This window comes from Artemia sp. Qi Xiang Cuo, chromosome 14 (assembly GCF_049724085.1).
Source record: "Artemia sp. Qi Xiang Cuo chromosome 14, ASM4972408v1, whole genome shotgun sequence".
NCBI classification, from domain to species: Eukaryota; Metazoa; Arthropoda; class Branchiopoda; order Anostraca; family Artemiidae; genus Artemia; species Artemia sp. Qi Xiang Cuo.
The window spans coordinates 37,089,644-37,112,712 of record NC_142807.1 but is presented as its reverse complement, the minus strand read 5'-3'; the positions used below and the strand labels follow the sequence as shown (position 1 = coordinate 37,112,712).

At 34.1% G+C, this 23,069-nt stretch overlaps 1 protein-coding gene across 2 annotated transcripts in view; it reads right to left on the bottom strand.

Annotated features, from left to right (window-relative positions):
* The window catches only part of LOC148944419 (mitochondrial S-adenosylmethionine carrier protein), a 177,131-nt gene that overhangs the window by 58,204 nt on the left and 95,858 nt on the right, over positions 1 to 23,069 (bottom strand). Inside the window, exon 6 of one of the 2 annotated variants that reach the window (XR_016142803.1) lies at positions 13,096 to 13,185. Coding sequence is in view for 1 of the 2 variants with exons in the window: in XM_089099733.1 (XP_088955859.1) it covers positions 13,164 to 13,185 (22 nt within the window). In the remaining variant the exon portion in view is untranslated. Of the gene's footprint in view, positions 1 to 13,038; positions 13,186 to 23,069 lie in introns of those variants that run through there. The other variant, XM_089099733.1, reaches the window with a different exon arrangement.

Here is a 23,069-nt window from a genome sequence, read left to right as displayed (position 1 = left end):
TAAAAATAATTTTTTTTTCATGAAAATGACTTTTTCAATAAACAACAAACAGAAATTTGTCTAAAAAAAACTTTATCCACGAAACAAGCTTTTAAAAAAAACTAAAGTGATGCATCAAGCCAAAAATGGGCAGAAATGAAGGAAAGTAATCATCCAAGAGTATAACTATCACAATTCACTATTAATAAATAAATAAAACACAAAATGAATAGAAATTAGAATAAATAACCGAGTCAAACTCGAAATAAGTAAAAATTAACATTAGCAGGGCTGATAACCCCCATGCTTTCTCAAGACCAGAACATAATTTGCGCTTTAGTGAAAACAAAATATGTATAAATGTTTTCACTTTTTTTTTACTTAAATAAGCAAAACACTTTTTTTAACATTTTTGACCCATTTTTTATTATAAGGAATAAATATCAGTAAGGAATAAATTAGACTGACAATCCATGGTCATTTATTATTTTTTCAGTAAAACCTAAGTTATGTTCTAGTTTTGAGAAGGCATAGGGCTTGTCAGCTCTATTAATGTTAATTTTTGCTTGTTTTGAGTTTGACTCGGCAATTTATAATAATTTCTGTTCGTTTTGCATTTCATTTAATTGTTGATAGTGATTTGTGGTAGTTTTACACTTGGAACATTATTTGACTTTATTTCTGCCCATTTTTGGCTTAAAAGAGATCTTTACTTTTCTTTGAAAACTTATTCTGTGGAAAGTTTTTTAAATTAATACAAATATATGATACCGTCATTCAGCCAGGGGGGCAGCCACCCCCTTGCCCCCCTCCTTATGGGCACCCATGTCTGTTGATGTTTCAAAGTGCAATCTGGGAAGTTTTTTTTTTGTTTCTAACGAATGACTTCTAACATATCTCAATATGTTAGGTTACAATAAGTTTACTACTTTTAAGTTAGGTTTCTTCAGGTTAGGTTAGCGTGGACGAAAATGCTAACCGAACCAGAAGGAACCTAACTTAAAAGTAGTTAACTTAATGTAACCTTTCCTTTTCAGATATACTGCACTTTGAAACATCAACAGAGGTAACACCGACAAGATAAACCACGAAACAACACTGCAAAAAATATCCCAAGTCATACGTTTCAAATGAAAAATTTTCAAAATGCCCTTTGAAACACCAACAGAGGTAACACTGACAAGATAAATCACAACATAACACTGTAGAAATATCCAAAGTCATACGTTTCAAATGGCAAATTCCAAAATGCACTTTGAAACATCAACACAGGTAACAATGACAAGATAAATCACGACGCAACACTAAAATATATCCTAAGTTATACGTTTCAAACGAAAACTTTCTAAAATAAAATTTTTAACATCAACAGAGGTTTCTCTGACAAGATAAACCACGACACAACACTACAAAAATACCCCAAGTCATACATTTCAATTGTAAAAAATTCCAAAATGCATTTTGAAACATCAGCAGAGATAAAAAAGACAAGATAAACCACGACAAAGCACTACAAAAATATCCTAAGTCATACGAATCAAACGAAAAAATTCCAAAATGTACTTTGTACCATCAACAGAGGTAACGCTGACAAGATAAACCCCGAGACAGTCCTACAAGAATATCCCGAGTCATACGATTCCAACGAATTTTTTTAAATATATTTTGAAACATCAACAGGGGTAACACTGAGAGAATAAATCGCGGCACAAAACTACAAAAATATCCTAAGTCATACGTTTCAAGTGAAAAAAATCCCAAATGCGCTTTGAAACATCAACCGAGGTAATACTGACGAGATAAACCACGACACAACACTACAAAAGCATCCTAAGTCATATGTTTCAAATGAAAAAATTCCAAAATAAAGTTTGAAACATCAACAGAGGTAACACTGACAAGATAAGTTTCAAACAAGAAATTTCCAAAATACACTTTGAAACATCAATAGAGGTGACACTGGCAAGTTAGACCACGACGAAACGCTACAAAAAGATCTTAAGTCATACGTTTCCAACGAAAAAATTCCAAAATGTTCTTTGAAACATCAACAGAAGTAACAGTGATAAGATAAACAACGTCACAACACTACAAAAATATCTTTAGTCATACGTTTAAAACGAAAACATTTTCAAAATGCACTTTGAAACATCAACAGATTTAATAATGACAATATAAACAATGACACAAGACTACAAAAAATATCCTGAGCTATATGTTTCAACCGAAAAAGATCGAAAACGTAAATTTAAACATGAACAGGATCAAAACTGACAGGACAAACCATACCACAGCACTATAAAAATATCCTAATTCATACATTTCAAACAGAAAAAAAAAATCCAAAATGCACTTTGGAACATAAACAGAGGTAACATAGGCAAGATAAACCACGACAAAACACTACAAAAATATCCTAAATCATATGTTTCAAACGGAAAATACCACTATGCACTTTGAAACATCAACAGAATGTAACACTTACAAGATAAACCACGACACAACACTACAAAAATCCTAAGTTTTACGTTTCCAACGAAAAAGTATAAAATGCACTTCGAAACATCAACAGCGGTAACGCTGACAAGATAAACAAAGACACAACACTACGAAAATATCCTAAGCCATACATCTCCTACCAAAAAAAATCAAAATGCACTTTGAAACATCAACAGATATAACACTGACAATATATACCATGACACAACACTACAAAAAAACCTCTTAAGTCATACGTTTTAAACATAAAAATTCCAAAATGCACTTTGAAACAACAACAGAGAAAACACTGAGAAGACAAATCACGACACAACACTAGAAAAACATCCTAAGTCATAATTTTCAAACGAAAAATTTCCAAAATGCAATTTGAAACATCAACAAAGTTAACAGTGACATGATAAACCACGACATAACACTTTAAAAATATTCCAAGTCATGTGTTTCAAAGGAAAAAACTTCCAAATGTACTTTGAAACATCAACAGAGGTAACACTGACAAAATAAACCGAAAATAGCGACAAAGACGACACTGCCTTTCCATAAAAAAACAACAAAAGCACGAAGAACAATAGGAAAATCTTTTTGTAAGACTGTGGAGATAATTTGAATCAATATTTCGGCCCTGTGTCCAAGGGCCGTCCTCAGCAAGGAAAAAATATATAATAAATAAAATAGGATACCTATTTCCCAAAAGTATGTCCTTGATAAAATTTAGCTCTGCTGTGATGTAGGAATAAGAACAAATGTTTAGGGCACGATCAACGAAAGATATTACGACTGCTCTTTTAACTTGTGGGGGATGGTTTGATTTAAAATACAAATTATATTATTTTGTGTTGGTTTTCTATAAATAGTAAAATTGAGTTTACTGAACCATCGCGCCCATTCGCTAAACCATCGCTAAACTGGAAAGGGGTTTAGCGATGGGCGCGCCCCTCTCCGGGTTACTGGCGAATATTTATGTGGAACATATTGAAAATCCGGCATTAGATTCGTATTTTTTCAAACATATCTTTTGTGGACGTTACATGGATGACGTATTTTCACTCTGGAACTATGGGGAAAATGAACTTAAGGGTTTTTTAGATCACCTTAATACATACGATAGACATTTACAGTTTACTTTAGAAATCGAAATCGCAAATAAAATCCCATAATATCTCATAACTGTAGACTGAAAAGACACTCCCGTAAAATCAATGATAGTTTACCAAGTGATATTTCTGACAAGCCCTTAAACATAATTTACCTCCCCTACATCCCAAAAATCACTGCAAATCCTAAAAAGTTTGCAAACAAAATAATCTGCATGTAGTATTTACAAATAATTTTAAAATCATAAATTTCCTAAATTCTGGTAAAGATAAAATCCCAGTTACTCCCCAAAGAGGGGTCTATCAAATACCATGCGATTGTGGCAAATACTATGTTGGTAGAAGACACCAGAATTTAGAAAAACGCATGCAACAGCATAAAAATAATATTGTCAGAGCTCTAAATTGTATTATTTCTACTGTTTATTTGATTCTGCATTAGGCAGCCACATTTTTTAAAATCCTAGCCACAATATGCTTTTTGATGAATCCGCCCTTATTAGCAATGACCTAGGCATAAAGCAGGTAGTCAGAGAATCAATTGAAATCAGACTTAAGATTATTAATAATGATATTTCCCTAAATAGGGACTTGGGGGAATATACACTAAATGCTCTATACACAGATTTAATTAAAAATGATCTTACAAAATATTTTTTTTAAAAACCAATAGACATTAACACAGAATCGGTCACAAAAAGACCTTTGAGGTTAGCTGCCAAAAAGGCTTGATTAGCAATAAGAACATGTTTTTAAATTATTTTTCTTTCATCTCGTTGAATCGGCTTGTTTTACCTTAATCTTTATCAGTCCTGGTTGAACCTCATTGACGTAAGAATGCTAGGACTGCTTTGAAATTTTTTAATTTGTTGGTTTTACCTTAATCTTTATCAGTCCTGGTTGAACCTCACTGACGTAAGGATGCTAGGACTGCTTTGAAATTTTTTTAATTTGTTGGTTTTATTGGTCGCATGTTGTTGTGACTCTTTTTTCTTTTATATATTTTGTCTTGCTAAGGAAGGCCCTTGGACATAGGGCCGAAACATTCATTCAAATTGTCTCCGCTGTCTTGCAAAAAGATTTTCCTATTGTTCTTCGTGCCTTTGTTGTTTGACAAGATATACCACGACACAAACCTTCAAAATGTAACACTGACAAGATAAACCACGACACAGCACTACAAAAATATCCTAAGTCAAACGTTCCAAACAAAAAGCTTCCAAGATGCGCTTTTAGACATCAACCGAGGTAACCCTGACAAGACAAACCACGACACAACACTTCAAAATATCCTAAGCCATACGTTTCGAAGGAAAAAAAAACCTCCAAATGCACTTTAAAATATCAACAGAGGTAAGACAACCAAGATAAACCACGACACAAAACTTCAAAAATATCCTAAGTCATACATCTCAACGAAAAACTTCCAAATGAACTTTGAAACATCAACAAATGTAACATTGACAAGATGAACCGCCAAACAACACTCCAAAAAATATCCAAGTCATACGTTTCAAACGAAAAAACTTCCAAGATGCCCTTCGCAACATCAACCGAGGTAACACAGCAAAGATACACCACGACACAACACTACAAGAATGTTCAAAGTCAAAAGTTTCCAACGAAAAACTTCCAAGATGCGCTTTGAAGTATCAACTGAGGTAGCACAGGCAAGGCAAATAGCAACATAGGTCAATAAGTGGTTTCGTTACCCCCCCCCCCCACATTTGGAATTGCTCGCTAGGCCCCGGTTGAATTGGATGCTTGAGGCCCCCTGGTTGAATTGCTTGATAGGATCCTCCAGTGGTTGGGTTAGGAGGGCGGGCCGTTGGAATTGCTGGCTAGGGCCCAGATTGAATATGAAGCTTAAATCCCCGGTGATGTGAATTGCATAGAGTATCATACTTTAGCAATGAAATGCCAATTCCAGGTGTTCCAATAAAAACAAATGGTTAATTTTAGTTTATAAATTATTTTTAAAAGGTTGAAAACCTCTTATGCGTGATATTCTGCCCCCTATGGGGTGTCATTTGGTAGCCATAGATTACCACAGAGGCAGCCGCGCACAAAATCTTGGAATTGGCGGAACTTTGAGGCATCATGGAAAGGGTTGGCTTTGAGAAAATCTAGAATCACTGGATTGAAGCATAATTTTTAACAAGAAATGCCTGAAATGTCTCGAGGATGATGAGGCGCTGTCAGAGGGTGCTGAAGAGCAGTAATAGTGTAGCATTCTGGCGTGGATTGCTTGGAGTATCATCCTCTTGCAATGAAATGCCGAGTACCCGGTTTTCAAAAAATAAAAACAGTGTTTAATTTAGATTCAGAAGCTTATTTTCGGTTGGAAAAGGTTGAAAATGTCCTGGGGGGGGGGGGTGATTATGGGTGGTGCCACATGGATGGCAGGGGGCATTTGTGTAATGCCATGGTGGTGTGGAGTGTTTTGGAGGTTATTATGATAGGCTTGGCTTGCAAAAGCTTGAATCATCGGATTGAAGTATAATATTTTAACAAGAAATGTCTGAAAATGTCTTAGGAGTGATGAATGAGTTGTCAGAGGCGCAGTCAAGTAATATTGCCGAGTTATGAATTGCTTGAAGCATCACGTTCTACAGCTTAAAGGTAAGGTGGAGGTGTTGAAAGAATTTTTCCGTGGAGGGGGGGGGAGTGAAAATCTAACATGCGCTTGAAAAAAATGTTGCGTTTTCATTAAAAACTTTTAAAAAATATCTCTTATTACGGTTTAAATTTATCTCTAATAGCAACCCACCCCTCGGAAATGATTGCAAGGGGGTAGGGCAACCGCATATTGTCACGGTGGGTGAATATTCAGTCTTGGCTCAAAAACGCTGTATTTTTGTTAAGGGCTCTCGGAAATACCTCAATAGTGCCTAAATTTGCAACTAGTATTAACCCACCCTCCCTCCCTGGAATTGTGTGCTAGGATGCATTTTTATTTAATGCCTGTTTTTTTGCTTTTATTTCATCCATTTATAAGCTTTTTCATGTTTTATTTTTGGTTTGTCGTGTTTTTTAACTGCTTTTTGTTTGTTTTAATAATCTTGAAAATTTTGTTTTTATTAAAAAACATGTATGTATAAAGCTCTGTGTCTTTTTTAGATTACTTATTTAAGACGAATCTGCAATACCTAAGCATTTACACCATTTAAGCATCTTGTAGTTCCTTTTCGTCTTTATTACTAGAAATACGTTAAGAGCAAGTGCAGTTTCTAGAAATAGATATTTTCCGTCTCCAGGTTAATTATTGCAGGTGTAGAAAACACGTCATTCTAGCATGCGTGAAAAATCAGAATTTTTCTCTCATGGATGTAGTTCGCTCGTTACTAGGTTGTAGCTACCGCTGCAACCATGAAAGGTGATTGCCGTTTGGCAGTCTGACAAATTTTCTCGCATTAGATCTATGTTTGACATTTGCAACACTATGTTCAAATATTGGCATAAGTACAGGGTTGATATAGGTGGTAGCCCTTTTAATTGACGGTGGCTTTGCTGACTCGGAAGAAGGGAGTTTGAGATTGTTCATTCCCTCACCTTTGTATTTCAGACATGCAATTTTGAGGTCTTGACAATAGATTTCTAGCTTAAGATCATATAATAATTTATTGGCTTGTTCGTCAATACGTTTTAGTTTTTCAGTCAGAACATGAATTTCAGCGGCCCGTCGGGTCAATTGGTTATTATTCTAATCAAGCTCATAAACATAACTAGTGTTGTTTGTCCACGAGTTTGGTTGAGTAAAGAGAGGTATTTCATTCTGTGCTTCAGTTTGAGTCGCAGCATTCTTCGGTAGCATAAAGCTGGAAATAGGAGCTGCTTTAGGAGTATAAGTTCTATTAAGCGAGTTACATTACTTACAGGGGACTCATTGCAGAGTTCATTAATTTTCTCTTGCTCCTTAATTTAAAATAAGTGAGAAGTCTCCAATTTCTTAGAATCCCTGCGTTCGGTGTATCCATGCGCACAATAAGGATGAGGAAAGAGTAAGACTTGAAATCTCTTGAGTGAAGTCTGGTCTTAAGGTCTTGCTGGGACTTGTTTTAATTGGGATAACTGGCGGTGGAAGGCAAGGAAAGTTGGGATAATAGGTGCAACAGTTCAAACAGCACCAAGTAGGCTTTTCTAACCTTTGTTCCACTGTAATATCAGCACATTTGGGTGCAGCCGGTGATTGCATTTGCTAAATTGAACTGTTCATCTACCGGCTCTTTCTCTGCATTTAGGGAGGAAAAACTTCATGTTCAGATTGGTATTTAAAGGTTTTCGAAATATTAGTAGAGATACGCCAGATACTAACGGGACACAGAGAATAATTCAAAAATTAAAATCTTCAACCAAAATCCCGACTGGCTAGGCTGGGAAAGGTTGACTCACGTGTAATCATTTAAAATGTCTCTCTACTAATTCACAATAGCTAATAACATGTATTGGGGTAGATCTGCTTGGTATGGACTATCAATAAGAAAATCCACAGTTCCCAAAGGAATTTTCAATCAAGTAAAAAAAGTAAAAAGTCCACTTATTCAAATTATAATTCATTGGTCACTGAATTAATTATTATCAATATATTAGCTGTAGGTCAGGAAGAGACTATAATCCTTTGCCAGTTATTAAAAATAGGTTAAATCCGAAAAGAGGTCCATAAACCATGAGCTCTGAGTCAGGGTTGCCAACTGCAAACGTCTATAAAGAGTGCAATTTAAGGCAAAAATAGTGATAACTGTTAAAAAAGAGTGCAAGAAAATTTTTTCGCGCGCGAGTAGCTGCCACCGCGTACGCAGACCCTTTCACTATTGTGACCACTCTTAAGTCATTTAGAAATAATTATCACTTATCCTTTTATCAATAAACATATTACCCACTTTATCCATAAAAAAACCTTGGCAAACACAAAGCTATTTTACAATCAGCTCTGCTTAAAACTCAGCAAGTGCAAGGAATGTGGATTATTTTAAAACCTGGCCATACTTTGCCCCCCTCCCTTAGCTGAAATTTAGAATCTTCATTATTTTGTCAAAACTAAGATAGGCCAACTAAATTCAAGCATCCACAGAAAGAGAATCAGTTTTTTAAGTATACCTTTGTCTTTTTGGTACTATATGGGTAATTTTTCATTGTCATTTCCAATGGGCTCTTATATTTTTGGCCCCGGATCCGTTTCTGAAGATGTCATTCACCTTGCTCAACTGCTTTTCAAGATAGCAAGAAGTGCCTTAACTGCAACTTTAGGCTACCCTACAATTTCATAATCTACCCTTTTCTGTCATTTTGAAAGTATACGTCCCAAAGCAAATTCCTGTTCCCTTGGCTGATTAGACAAAATTTTTATTGTAGAAAGAATGGCTATCACAAGCACAAGATTCGCACTTTAAAATGGTTCACAGGCCTAAAGTCTGCAGAATTTTATCAGTTTGAGAGTAAATGTTGAAAAGGTTTGTTTTTGTTGTTGCTCCTCCATCACCTTACTGCAAATTTCGCTAATACCTTTTCTATCATCATTTCGTAAAAAGTGAAAAGAGCAAATAATTGGCAAAAAGAGCGCAAATCCAATCCGTATAGGGAAAGAGTACAACGAAAAAAAGAGTACATTGCACACGAAACGTGTGCAAGTTGGCAACCCTGGTCTGAATCAAGACTGACCAAGGGACTGTAAGTTTCCTTTATGAGATTTTCAGACTAAGCGGTTCAAATGGTATACTCTGTGTTTTGATCTAAAACCATTTACAGGGGTTTTGGGATATTTTTTTTATTACTATGGAACGTGTTCGTCTCTTACTAGGTTGTAGCTACTGCTACAACCAAAATTGTAGCTAATACTACAACCCCGATGTATGTAAGAAAAACTTTCCTCGAGTGGGTACTTTCAAGGTTTACCAAAGAGTTTAAGAAATGATTTTCCGTATCAAGGACTTAAAGGTACGCCACAGAGGGCAAACAGATGATAAGTCATTTAAATGTGGTCCGGATCTAAAATGATATTATCAGCGAGAATTGTCTCAGGCTGATTTTTTTCCATAGACTATTTTCGAACTTTTGTTTTCGAAAAACTTCCAAATAGGAATATTGTCTTGGTCCGTGTGGTTAAAAATTTTATGATTTTAGCTTTCTTAAATTAAAAAGTAGGAAGTTACGCTAAAATTAGCCATCACACGTAGGTCACTAAGTTCTCAATTATAATACTAAAAATTTCCTCATTATATAAATAATGAATTCTGTTATATCGGATTGTCTGTTGACTTTGCGTAGATGAAGCAGTAAATTTTGTTATTCTTTGCCTGGCCAAAGTCTTTTATGGCATTACATTGGACCAACAAAATGACAAGTTTTGTAGGACTCTGCTCTAATAGTCGTTTTTTAGGGGGCAAATGGGTTTCTATCAACTTTGTGCACATTAAGTAGTAAGTTTTGTCAGGCTTTGTATGAAAAAATCCCTTCCGGAAGCTCTAAATTCAAGCATCCACAGAAAGATAATCAGCTTTTTTAGTATACCTTTGTCTTTTTGGTACTATATGGGTAATTTTTCATTGTCACTTTCAATTGGCTCTAATATTTTTGGCCCTCGATCCATTTTTGAAAATTTCATTCTCCTAACTCAACTGCTTTCCAACATAGCAAGAAGTGCCTTAAGACAACTTTAGACTACCCTATAATTTCACAATCTACCCATTTCTGTCATTTTGAAAGTATAGGTCCCAAGGCAAATTCCTGTTCCCCTGGCTGGTAAGATAAAAAATTTTATTTCAGAAAAAATGGCTATAACAAGCACATGATTCGCACTTTAAAATGGCTCATAGGCCTAAAATCTGCAGAATATAATCAGTTTGAGAGTAGAAGTTGAAAAGGTTTATGTTTGTTGTTGTTCCTCCATCACCTTACTGCAAATTTCGCTAATACTTTTTCTATCATCATTACGTAAAAAAAGTGAAAAGCGCAAATAATTGGGAAAAAGAGCGCAAATCCGATCCGTAGAGGGAAAGAGTACAATAAAAAAAAAGAGTACATTGCACACAAAACATGTGCAAGTTGGCAACCCTGGTCCGAATCAAGACTGACCAAGGGACTGTAAGTTTCCTTTTTAAGATTTTCAGACAAGGCGGTTAAAATGGTATACTCTGTGTTTTAATCTAAAACCATTTACAGGGGTTTTGGGATATTTTTTATTACTATGGGACGTGTTCGTCTCTTACTAGGTTGTAGCTACTGCTACAACTAAAATTGTAGCGAATATTACAACCACGATGTATGTAAGAAAAACTTTCCTCGAGTGGGTACTTTCAAGGTCCACCGAAGAGGTTAAGAAATGATTTTCCGTATCAAGGACTTAAAAGTGCACCAATGAGGGCAAACAAGTGATAATCCATTTAAATGTGGTCCGGATCTAAAATGATATTCTCAGCGAGAATTGTCACAGGGTGATTTTTTTCCACAGACTATTTTCGAACTTTTGTTTTCGAAAAACTTCTAAATAGAAAAATTGTTTTGGTCCGTGTGGTTAAAAATTTTATGATCGTAGCTTTCTTAAATTAAAAAAGTAAAAAGTTACACTAAAATTAGCCGTCACATGTAGGTAACTAAGTTGTTAATTATAATACTAAAAATTCCCTCATTATATAGATGATGAATTCTGTTATATCTGATTGTCTGTCAACTTTACGCAGATGAAGCAGTAAATTTTATTGTTCTTCGCCTGACGAAAGTCTTATGACATTACATTGGACCAACAAAATAACAAATTTTGTAGGGCGCTGCTCTACTATTCGTTTCTTAGGGGGCCAATAGGTTTCTGTAAACTTCACGCAAATGAAGTAGTAAGTTTCATCCGACTTCGCCAGACCAAATCCCTTCTGGAAGTTCCACTTTGCGCCGAAAGATATGAGATTCTTTAGGAGGGGAGCCCTCCCATCCCTCACCCTTAGTGACGCGTCAGGGTGCACCAAAGAGTATATACAGGTGAGAAGTCTTTTAAATGCGATCTACGTAAGAAATGCTTTTCCACATCACAGACTTTGAAGGTGTACCAAAGAGTACATACTGGTGAAAAGCCTTATAATGTGATTGGAATAGTAAGAGTCAAACCTCAGAGAATGAGGCAGCTATTTTAGTCAAATGTGGCACCATGCCCCAGAAAAACAGCTTTTCAAAAGATGCTTGTGTTATAATAACTTTTAGTTGCTATATGCCATGGTTTGTTCTTTACTTCGGCTTCAGCTATCTCGACAATTTTGATAGTGATGAAACTTACATAATCCCCATTTATAATGAACTACACCGCATGGGCGTAGGCAGCATGTCGTCTAGGGGGGGGGCAGTCGATAGTTTGATGGAGGGCCTTTTATCAACTGATTTTCCAGCCATATCTAATGTAAATTTGAAGGTCTCGGGGGGGGCAGCTGCCCCCATGCCACCCCCTTCCTACGCCCATGCGACACCGATCTTTTATGTGACTGTTTTCTTGAAGTGGATATTTAGGTTGCTTCGTTTTGATACTTTTCTCGGTTTTTCTCCCGTTTAGCTCGCTCAGTTGTCACTATAATGACTTACTTATACTGGTTATGCATTGTAATCTAGCACCAATTTGTATCCTAATGGTATAACTAACATCATTATATACTAACGTCATTATAACTGCCATCATATTATAGGATTTCTTTTTACAACATAAATGGTTATAACCTACGATTTGACGTCATAAATCCTCTTGCATATGAAAAATCCAGTCTTTTTGTGGAAAAAATCGATTTTATTTTAAATATTATCTTTTATTAATTACAAAAGCCATTAAATATAGCGATTTACTTTAAAATGAGGAATGATACAGCTCTCTATGAGTTCCATTGCCCAGCTAGCTGCAGGGAAAAGGAAACGGACAAAAAGATGCTTTCGGTGTAGAATATCGTAGTTGCAGCCACTTGCCTTGTTTTTCAAGCCAATGGATTTTCCTTGTTCAAGCATCTGCAACTATTTACAAGAGTTTTTGACTATTGTTTTTCTTAATATGGAACATGTTCATTTCTCACTAGGTTGGCACTACCACAGCAACCCTGATGTACGAAAGAAATTCTTTCCCATTTCAAGGACTTTGAAGGTGCAGTAAAGAACGCAGACAGATGAGAATCCTTTTAAATACAATTTTAGTTTTAATTGAAAAGACAAATTTGTCGGTAAAATCCCAAAACATTATTGTATTTTATATAAAATTGTATCTGCGTACTTTGGTAACTAACAAAACAATCTTAAAATGAATTTTTTGACAAAAACTGCATCTTTTTGGGCTATTTATTTTGTAAATATGGGACGTATTCGTATCTTACTAGAACACAGCTAACACTACAACCGGGATCAGAACAAGAGGAAGAAGTATTAATCTGAGGGAAAACGAAGTCGTAGCCTGACAAGCAGAAGCTAATATACGCTATGGAAAAAAAATATTTTGTTGGCATTGTTGTCTGACGTCATTTAGTCAATACCGTCACTAAAATTGTTGATATCGCTGGTAACTTACTTGGAAAGACTTTTAATGTAAGGTTGTCACCTCTGAGTAACTTGTTTTACAGTGAACCAATGTAAATATTATAGGCAAGGTTCCAGAACGCTGAAATGAGAAAATTCAATGAACACGACTTAAGCTTTCGCGTAGCTAGTGGTTTCAACTTTCGTTAATGCTTTCCAAATCGGAAAGAGTTTTATTAGTTCCTTAATACCATAAATATTGTGGCAAAAAAGAATCCATTCAGGCTCAAAGTCCTAAGTGGCATTGCTAAACTCAACATTTTACACCATTGGGATTGAGTATTCAGTCATTTGAAGTTCCTCTTATTTTTAAAACTTTGTTACAGGCTTATCAATAAAAATGATCAGTGCCACAAGTTCATCTATTAAGTTGATTCATTGTTTGATTTTAGCTGCATCGGTCATTACAAGCTTATGGGCTTTTATGCAAGTGTTTGTGACTGCAGCTATAGATATATACTTTGTTCACTTCAAATACGCTGACGTCTTAGACGACTTGGAATGGAAACATCTCATGGATAATTGGGAAAACATAAAAGTATCCATAGTAGCATCTGGTGCCTGCACATTGATTTTGATATCTTTCAAATTGTGTTTATATCTATTCAAATATTTAAAATCCAAACAAATCAAAGATACCCTTTGTGAGTTTATAATTGTATTTTTAGCATCTTTCGTCTCAATCCTGGTATCGTTGACGCTCATTTTTATTGGTATGGTGCCTAGCTTATACTCAATTGAATTTGGGTTCCTACTAATCATGCTAGCAATTAACCTTGTAGCTCAATGCTATCTGATTGGAAAAGTATACAGTACAGCAATTCCAAAAGATTCAGAATATAGTCTTCCATGCCATAGGCATACTACAGAAAATCAAAGCAATGCCTTAGATAACAGTCATCCAGTCTGTACTACAGAAAATCAAAGCAATGCCTCAGATAACAGTCATCCAGTCTGTACTACGAAAAATAAAAGCAATGACTCAGATAACAGTATTTCTGTCTCGAGCAAAACAAATCAGAAAAGCAAGGCAAATCTAGACAATCAAAGCAATAAAACCATACTAAAAAATATTTTCCTTCAGTCTAAGCCATCTACAATAGATTACGTAATGATACCTTTCGAGCTACTATGGAGCGTTTTAATCTATTCCGTTCTTATTTGGTCAATAATTGATTGGATGAATCCTGTATCCTATTGCGGAATCCTGATTGGTCATCACGACAATGAACTGGAGCATTCCCTCTTAATAACTTACTTAATTTTTTTTCTTATAGAAAACCTTGTTCACGCTTATCTAAGGTTGGCAGAGTACATTAGCACCTTGCGGTCGACCAAGTCAAGCGACACTCAAGGATGGTCCTCGAAGTATTTTTGGAATACATTTGATTGGTTAACAAATCAAAACTACAAGAAACTAGGATGTAGTGCGACCGTGATGCCAAGATCTTTCTTAATGAAAGTAGTGATAATATTTCTAAATTGCATAGGACCACTTTTTGCACAGCTTGTGGAAAATGGTTTTGTGTTATATTCAATTTCAAAGAACAAGAACCCCAGTGATAAAGCTATACAGGAATATTATAGAGGGGTTTATTCATTTTGCCGTTTGCAAAACAGAATTACTATTTATGCTCTTATAACAGGATTAACCCACTTATGTAATTCCACAAATAATCTACTCAAAATAATTTTGCTTGGATCATTCATTGCAATTGCCACCTTTAAACTCCCTCTTAGCACTAATGCATGTGTTCTAGCCCAGAGAAGAAGGCTTGGAGAGAAATATCCCCCAAGTGTCAAGACATATTTCTTAAAATTGTTGGAACACATTTTTGTTTTTGTTTGCAAATTTTATACATTCGCTTATTTGATATTCATGTTCAAACCTTTGGAAATGGAAATAGTTAATTTTGCTAATACAGAAGCTGGGTTATCAGCCGTTTACCTACCATTTAACCCTGAAAAATCGCTCAAATCAAGGAAGCGGATACAGTATGTAGAAAAAGAACTTGAAATTATAGTTTTATTAGCGTTTTTTACTACCCATTTTATAGCTAGCAACCTAGTTAATCCCATATGGCGTGATTTGAAAAATATGTTCTCCCATATTTTTTCTCGAAGTGACTTCTGGTTACCATTTAAAATTTGTCTCAAATGTCCCATTATGCTTGTAAGAGCAGGTTACAGAGCAATATTTTTGGAGCCCTATTACAACAGTGGCTTGACTTGTGTTGTGTATCATCTCCTAATGCTATGCTCCAATATGTTAGCAATTACAATAGGCATGAATTTTGGATCTGTTATCTTACATCCTGAGGCACCCTATATTTTGGGCGCTCTTTTGCTATTATCTTGCATAGGTTTTATTATAGGTGTCAACAATTCATTAAAAATAAAACAAACTAAAAATGACATATATCTTGACGAAAAACAGAAAAAAGAAAAATACAGAGCTATATGGAAAAATTCTATTGGCAAAGTTTTGGTCGAAACCAAAGTTATTTCCGCTCTACGTTCTAAAGTATAGTTTCAAAGGGTCTATGACACAAAGAATAGTGTATATACACTATTCTCTTTGCCTTTTCCCAAGTTGTCGTACAAACTTGAAAGGGGTCCATTCAACGAAAAAAGGACATCTCAAGCGCCCCTTTTAAGGGTTGAAATTGTTTTGACGGAACAACTATACAATCTGCCCCACCCTTTTGGTACGCTTATTAAAACAAAATTTGCTTTAGCCCCTATACCGTAGATGTTTTTGGCCGAAACACTACTGATTAGCTTCAAACTTTAAGCCTGAAGTCCCTTGTGCTGGCTCCTGAAATTTAAAATCTGGGATGGGGCCCTCTGGGAATGGGGATCAGAAAAAAAAAATTCTCGATAGACATGAAACTAATTACTTCGCTTTTCTAGGCCAAGAGAACCCCAATACACACAGAAAAAGAAAATCAGAAAGTTATAATGATTTAAATATGTAAAATTGGAAGCACACCACAGGCTGTGGGGTGCGGACCTAACGGAAATGAGGGTTAGAAGAAAATTTTCTCAACAGACATGAAACTAATTGCTTTGCTTTCCTAGGCCAAGAGAATCCCAAGTAGAGATGCATTATTGAGTCGTGACATGGCCACGTGGTCATGTCAGCATTTTTAATGCTGACGGGAGTCCTAATAAGGGCATAGCCTCCCTAGGGAGAAAGATTGCGTAATGGGGTCAATGACCTCTTTTTCCAAGGTCAATTTATTTGATGTTTCTATGTGTAATAACTCCGGGGCAAAGGTTGCACATGCGCATTGAATTCTAACGGGAACAATGTTATTGATCTGGGACTCGAGGGGGAAGTGAATTTCTGAGAATTTGATTGCGTAATCGATCTTGAATGTCATGGTGTCCAGAAATAGTATTTGTTGTTGTTGCTCTCGAGCCAAAATGTTAAGAGTTTCCCGGAAACAGTTAGATCACATGTTTCCTTCTCAGCCAATCAGCGAGTCGGATACATCCTCCTTCTCAGCCGATTCTCAAAGAGTTTGATTTATAAACAAACAGGGCATTTTTTTTGTTTTTTGAGCCATGACTGATAAATTGATTTACATACGCAATAGGGAAAATTATTGATTCAAAACGGGGGTACTTATGAAAAAAAAAATGCTTCATTAATCTTTCGGACTGATGAATTTACATACTTGACGGGGACCTTGTTCATTCACGAAGAGGGAATTAAGAAACATTAAGGCTTCTTTAATCTTAGGTCTGAGAAATAAACGTTCTTTAGGACTGAGAGAAAAATTAATATTCTATTTTTAAATAGGGCTTCATTGATCTTTAGTGTCAGGAATCATAAATGACATCACTTGTTATCTTGGAATTATGCGGGAGTCTAAAGAGATAGAAATTCTATTTTTAAATACGGCTTCACGGAGCTTTAAGTCGGAGAGGTAAATTGATATTCTAACGAAACCATAATAGTTTAGCTAGGAACATTTATGAGATGAAGAGATTAACGAAGGAAAGGGTTTCCTAGAAATTTGAAATGTGAAAGCACAGAAATGCCAAAAAACAACGGGAACACACAGATATTACTTTTTGGGGATTATTTGGGCGAAACGGTTTTAGATAGGTTATGGAATTATTTCGGCGAAACCGTTAGAGACGTTTTAAAAGATGATTTTAGAAAGGGTTTTAGAAGAGGTTTTGAGTGTGCTCGTTATAGTAAACAAGTTCTATTTGAACAGTGTCGTGAGGTCCACTACCCAACCCCAAAGGGCCCCGATCGCCCTACCCCAATCCAAAGGGTTCCAATCCCCATACCCCAATCCAGAAGGAACCCCCCCGTCCCCAAAGGTTCCCAGGGCTCCCACCGGCCCCCCAGACCCTCAAAGGCCCACCCTGGGCCCCCCAAAGGCACATCGAGCTCCCAAAAGACCACCGGGGTCCCAAAGGCCTTCACCCGGTCTCCAAATGTCCCCCAGGCTCTCAACCGGCCCCCAGGACCCCCAAAGGCCCTCCACCGGCACCCAAAGGTCCCCCAGGCTCCCAAAGGGCCCCCCACCCTCTCCCTCTCCTCCCCACTCCTCACCGTCACCTCCCCCTCCCCCCAACTCACCCTCCTCCCCTACCCTCCTCCCCTCCTCCTCCTCCTCCTCCCCCTCCCCATCCTCCCCCCCATTTTTTTAATATTTTTTGTGCATTGAGACACAGAAGGGACACCCTCCCCCAAGGGTCCCCCAAACACCCTCCCCGGGCCCCCAAAGAGTCCCCTCTCCATTTTTTTTAATACTTTTTTATGGCTTTATTATATCTTCTGAACAAGTTCCATTCATAATGTCATTCCTAAACCCATTTTCCAACCTCAAAGAGTCCCCTCCCCAATTTGTAAATACTTTCTTGAATTTTTTAACATGGTATTTTTTAACTTTTTACGTTCCGACCTTTCTCAAAGAGTCAAATTTAAAGTTCTATTCCAAATATTTTCCCGGAACAAGAAAAGTCCCAAGACATAAAAAATTTAAAGTTCACTTCTAAATTTTTCCGTAGAAGATAGGAAAAGTTATACTATGATTGTGATTATTTTCTATGAAGATAAAAAATTTCACTTTAATTCTAAATTTTCTTAAATTCAGTTCTGACCATTCTCAAAGAGATGAAAAAATTTAAAGTTCTGTTCCAAATATTTCCCCGGAAGAAGAAAAGTTCAACTTCGATTCCGAATTTTCTCAATGAAAATGAAATAAGTTATTAATCAATTCTATTTTCCTAAAATAATAGAAAATTTTCCACTTCAATTCAGATTTTTCTCAAAGAGATGAAGAAATTTAAAATGTTGTTCCGAATTTTTCTTAGAAGATAGAAAAGATCAAGTTCTAATCTGAATTTTACCAAAGAACACAATTCAATTCTAATTTCCCCAGAGAAAATAAAAAGCGTCCACTTCAGTTTTAAGCTGACCAAGACATAAAAAATTTAAAGTTCAGCGCTAAATTTTTCCATAGAAGATAGGAATAGTTATACTTTGATTGTGATTATTTTCTATGAAGATAAAAAGTTTCACTTTAATTCTAAATTTTCTTAAATTCAGTTCCAACCTTTCTCAAAGAGATACAAAAAATTTAAAGTTCTGTTCAATATATTTTCTCGAAAGAAGAAAAGTTCAACTTCGATTCTGAAATTTCTCATTGAAAATGAAATAAGTTATTGATCAATGCTATTTCTCCAAAATAATATAAAAATTTTCCACGTCAGTTCAGATTTTTCTCAAAGAGATGAAAAATTTTAAATAATATACAAAATTTTACATAGAAGATAGAAAAGTTCATGTTCTCTTCTGAATTTTACCAACAAACACAATTCAATTCTAATTTCTCCAGAGAAAATAAAAAAGCTTCCACTTCAGTTTTAAGTTCACCAAGACATAAAAAATTTAAAGTTCTATTCTAAATTTTTCTGTAGAAGATAGGAAAAGTTATACTATGATAGTGATTATTTTCCATGAAGATAAAAAGTTTCACTTTAATTCTAAGTTTTCTTAAATTCAGTTCCGAATTTTCACATAGAGATGAAAAAAATTTAAAGTTCTGTTCCAAATTTTTCATAGAATATTGGAAAAGTTATACTTTGATCGTGAATATTCAAGTTCTCTTCTGAATTTTATCAAAGAACACAATTCAATTCTAATTTCTCCAGAGAAAATAAAAAGCTGCCACTTCAGTTTTAAGTTCTCCATGACATAAAAAATTTAAAGTTCAGTTCGAAATTTCTATATAGAAAATAGGAAAAATTATACTATGACTGTGATTATTGTCTATGAAGATTAAAAAGTTTCACTTCAATTTTAAATTTTCTCAAAGAAGTGAAGAAAAGTTCAACTTCGATTCTGAATTTTCTCAATGAAAATGAAATAAGTTATTGATCATTTCTATTTTCACAAAATAATATAAAAATTTTCCACTTCAGTTTAGATTTTTCTCAAACAGATGAAAAAATTTAAAATACTGTTCCAAATTTTTCATAGAAGATAGAAAAGTTCTTGTTCTCTTCTGAATTTTATCAAAGAACATAATTCATTTCTAATTTCTCCAGAGAAAATAAAAAGTTTCCATATCACTTTTAAGTTTACCAAGACATAAAAATTTAAAATTCAATTCTAAATTTTTCCATAGAAGATAGGACAATTTATACTATGATTGTGATTATTTTCCATGAAGATAAAAAGTTTCACTTTAATTCTAAATTTTCTTAAATTAAATTCCGACCTTTCTCAAAGAGATGAAAAAAATTAAAGTTCTGTTCCAAATATTTTCCCAGAAGAAGAAAAGTTCAACTTTGATTCTGAATTTTCTCAATTAAAATGAAAAATTTATTGATCAAATCTTTTTTCCCAAAAATAATATAAAATTTCCACTTCAGTTCAGATTTTTTTCTCAAAGAGATGAAGAAATTTAAAGTTCTGTTCCAAATTTTTCATAGAAGATAGGAAAAGTTATACTATGATCGTGAATATTCGAGTTCTATTCTGAATTTTACCAAAGAACACAATTCAATTCTAATTTCCCCAATAAAAAATTTAAAGTTCAATTATAAATTTTTCGATTGAAGATAGAAAAAGTAATACCATACGTGTGAATATTTTCCCGGAAGATAAAAAGTTCTAGTTCAATTTAAAATTTTCTAAATGAAGTGAAGAAGAATTCAAGTTCTCTTCTGAATTTTACCAAAGAACACAATTCATTTCTAATTTCACCATAGAAAATAAAAATATTCCACTTCAGTTCCTTATTTCACAAAGACATAAAGAAATTTAAAGTTCAGTTCTAAATTTTTAGGTGGAAGATAGAAAAAGTAATACCATACTTGTGAATATTTTCATGGAAGATAAAAAGTTCTACTTCAATTTAAAATTTTCTCAACGAAGTGAAGGAAAGTTCAAGTTCTCTTCTGAATTTTCTCAATGAAAAAGAAATTAGTCAATGATCATTTCTATTTTTCCAAATAATATAAAAATTTTTAACTTTAGTTCAGATCTGACTCGAAGAGATTAAAAATTTAAAATACTGTTCCAAATTTTTCACTGAAGATAAAAAAGTTCAATCTGGATCGAAGAGATGAAAAATTTAAAATACTGTTCCAAATTTTTCACTGAAGATAAAAAAGTTTAAGTTCTCTTCGGAATTTTACCAAAGAACACAATTCAATTCTAATTTCTCCAGAGAAAATAAAAATCTTCCACTTCAGTTGTTTATTTCACAAAGACAAAGAAATTTAAAGTTCATTTCTAAATTTTTCGGTGGAAGATAGAAAAAGTAATATCATACTTGTGAATATTTTCCTTGAAGATAAAAAGTTCTAGTTCAATTTAAAATTTTCTCAAAGAATTGAAGAAAAGTTCAAGTTCTCTTCTGAACTTTACCAAAGAACAAACTTCAATTCTAATTTCTCCAGAGAAAACAAAAATCTTCCACTTCAGTTCTTTATTTCACAAAGACATAAAGAAATTTAAAGTTCAATTCTAATATTTCGGTGGAAGATAGAAAAAGTAATACCATACTTGTGAATATTTTTACGGAAGATAAAAAGTTCTAGTTCAATTTAAAATTTTCTCAACGATGTCAAGGAAAGTTCAAGTTCTCTTCTGAACTTTACCAAAGAACACAATTCAATTCTAATTTCTCCGGAGAAAACAAAAATCTTCCACTTCAGTTCTTTATTTCACAATGACATAAAGAAATTTAAAGTTCAATTCTAAATTTTTCGGTGGAAGATAGAAAAAGTAATACCATACTTGTGAATATTTTCACGGAAGATAAAAAGTTCTAGTTCAATTTAAAATTTTCTCAACGATGTCAAGGAAAGTTCAAGTTCTCTTCTGAACTTTACCAAAGAACACACTTCATGTCTAATTTCTACAGAGAAAACAAAAAGCTGACACTTCAGTTCTTTATTTCACAAAGACATAAAAACATTTAAAATTCAATTCTAAATTTTTCGATGGGAGATAGAAAAATTAATACCATACTTGTGAGACTAAAAATGAAGATATTTATGCAGAGTTTCAACTATCAATGTCTCATGTTTCTGAAGACAAGCTATTTTCTAACGTAAACACAAGCAATCAGAAACTATTTTTAATGTTTCTATATAACATACAGATTTGGGCTAAAAATTAATATATTTATGCATAGTTTCAACTAGCTATTGATAAATTTGATATAGACAAGCTATTTTCTTGCGAAAACAAACAAAATCAGGAAAAATGTTCAATGTTCCTTCAGTACCTATGCACTTAGACTTAAATGAAGATATTTATGCAGAGTTTCAACTAGCTATGGCTAAGTTTGCTAAAGACAAGCTATTTTCTTGCAAAAACACACAAAATCAGAAGTAAATTGTTCAATGTTCCTCTAGTACCTACGAAATTAGGCTTAAATGAAGATATTTATGCAGAGTTTTAACTAGCTATGGCTAAGTTTGCTAAAGACAAACTATTTTATTGCGAAAACACAAAAAATAATAAAAATTTTTCAATTTTGCTTTAGTACCTACGAAATTGGGCTTAAATGAATATATTTATGCAGAGTATCAAAAATCTATGGCTAATTTTGATAAAGACAAACTATTTTCTTGCGAAAACACAAACAAACACAGAAAAAATGTACAGTGTTCCTTTTAGTACCTACACATTTAGACTAAAATGAAGATATTCATGTATATTTTCAACTAACTATGGCTAAGTTTGCTAAAGACAAGCTATTTTCGTGCAAAAACACACAAAATCAGAAGTAATATGATCATTGTTCCTTTAGTACATACTCATTTATGCTAAAATTGAAGATATTTATTCAGAGTTTCAACTAGCTATGGATAAGTTTGCTAAAGAAAAGCTATTTTCTTGCGAAAACACAAAAAATCAAAAAAAATGTTCAATGTTCTTTTAGTACCTATGCAATTAGACTTAAATGAAGATATTTATGCAGAGTTTCAACTATCTATGGCTAAGTTTGCTAAAGACAAGCTATTTTCTTGCGAAAACACACAAAATCAGAAAAAATGTTCAATGTTACTTTAGTACATATGCAATTAGTCTTAAATGAATATATTTATTCAGAGGTTGAACTATATAATGATAATTTCTATAAAGACAAAATATATTATATAGAAAACACAAACAAACACATAAAAATTGATCAATGTTAATTTAGTACCTAAGCAATTAGACTAAAAATGAAGGTATTTATTCAGAGTTTCAACTAGCTATGGCTAAGTTTGCTAAAGACATGCTATTTTCTTGCGAAAACACACAAAATCAGAAAAAATATTCAGTGTTCCTGTATTACCTACACAATTGGGCTAAAAATTAAGATATTTATGCATTGTTTCATCTATCTATGGCTAAGATTGCTAAAGACAATCTATTTTATTGAGAAAACACAAAATCAGAAAAAATATTCAATGTTCATTTAGTACCTACGACAT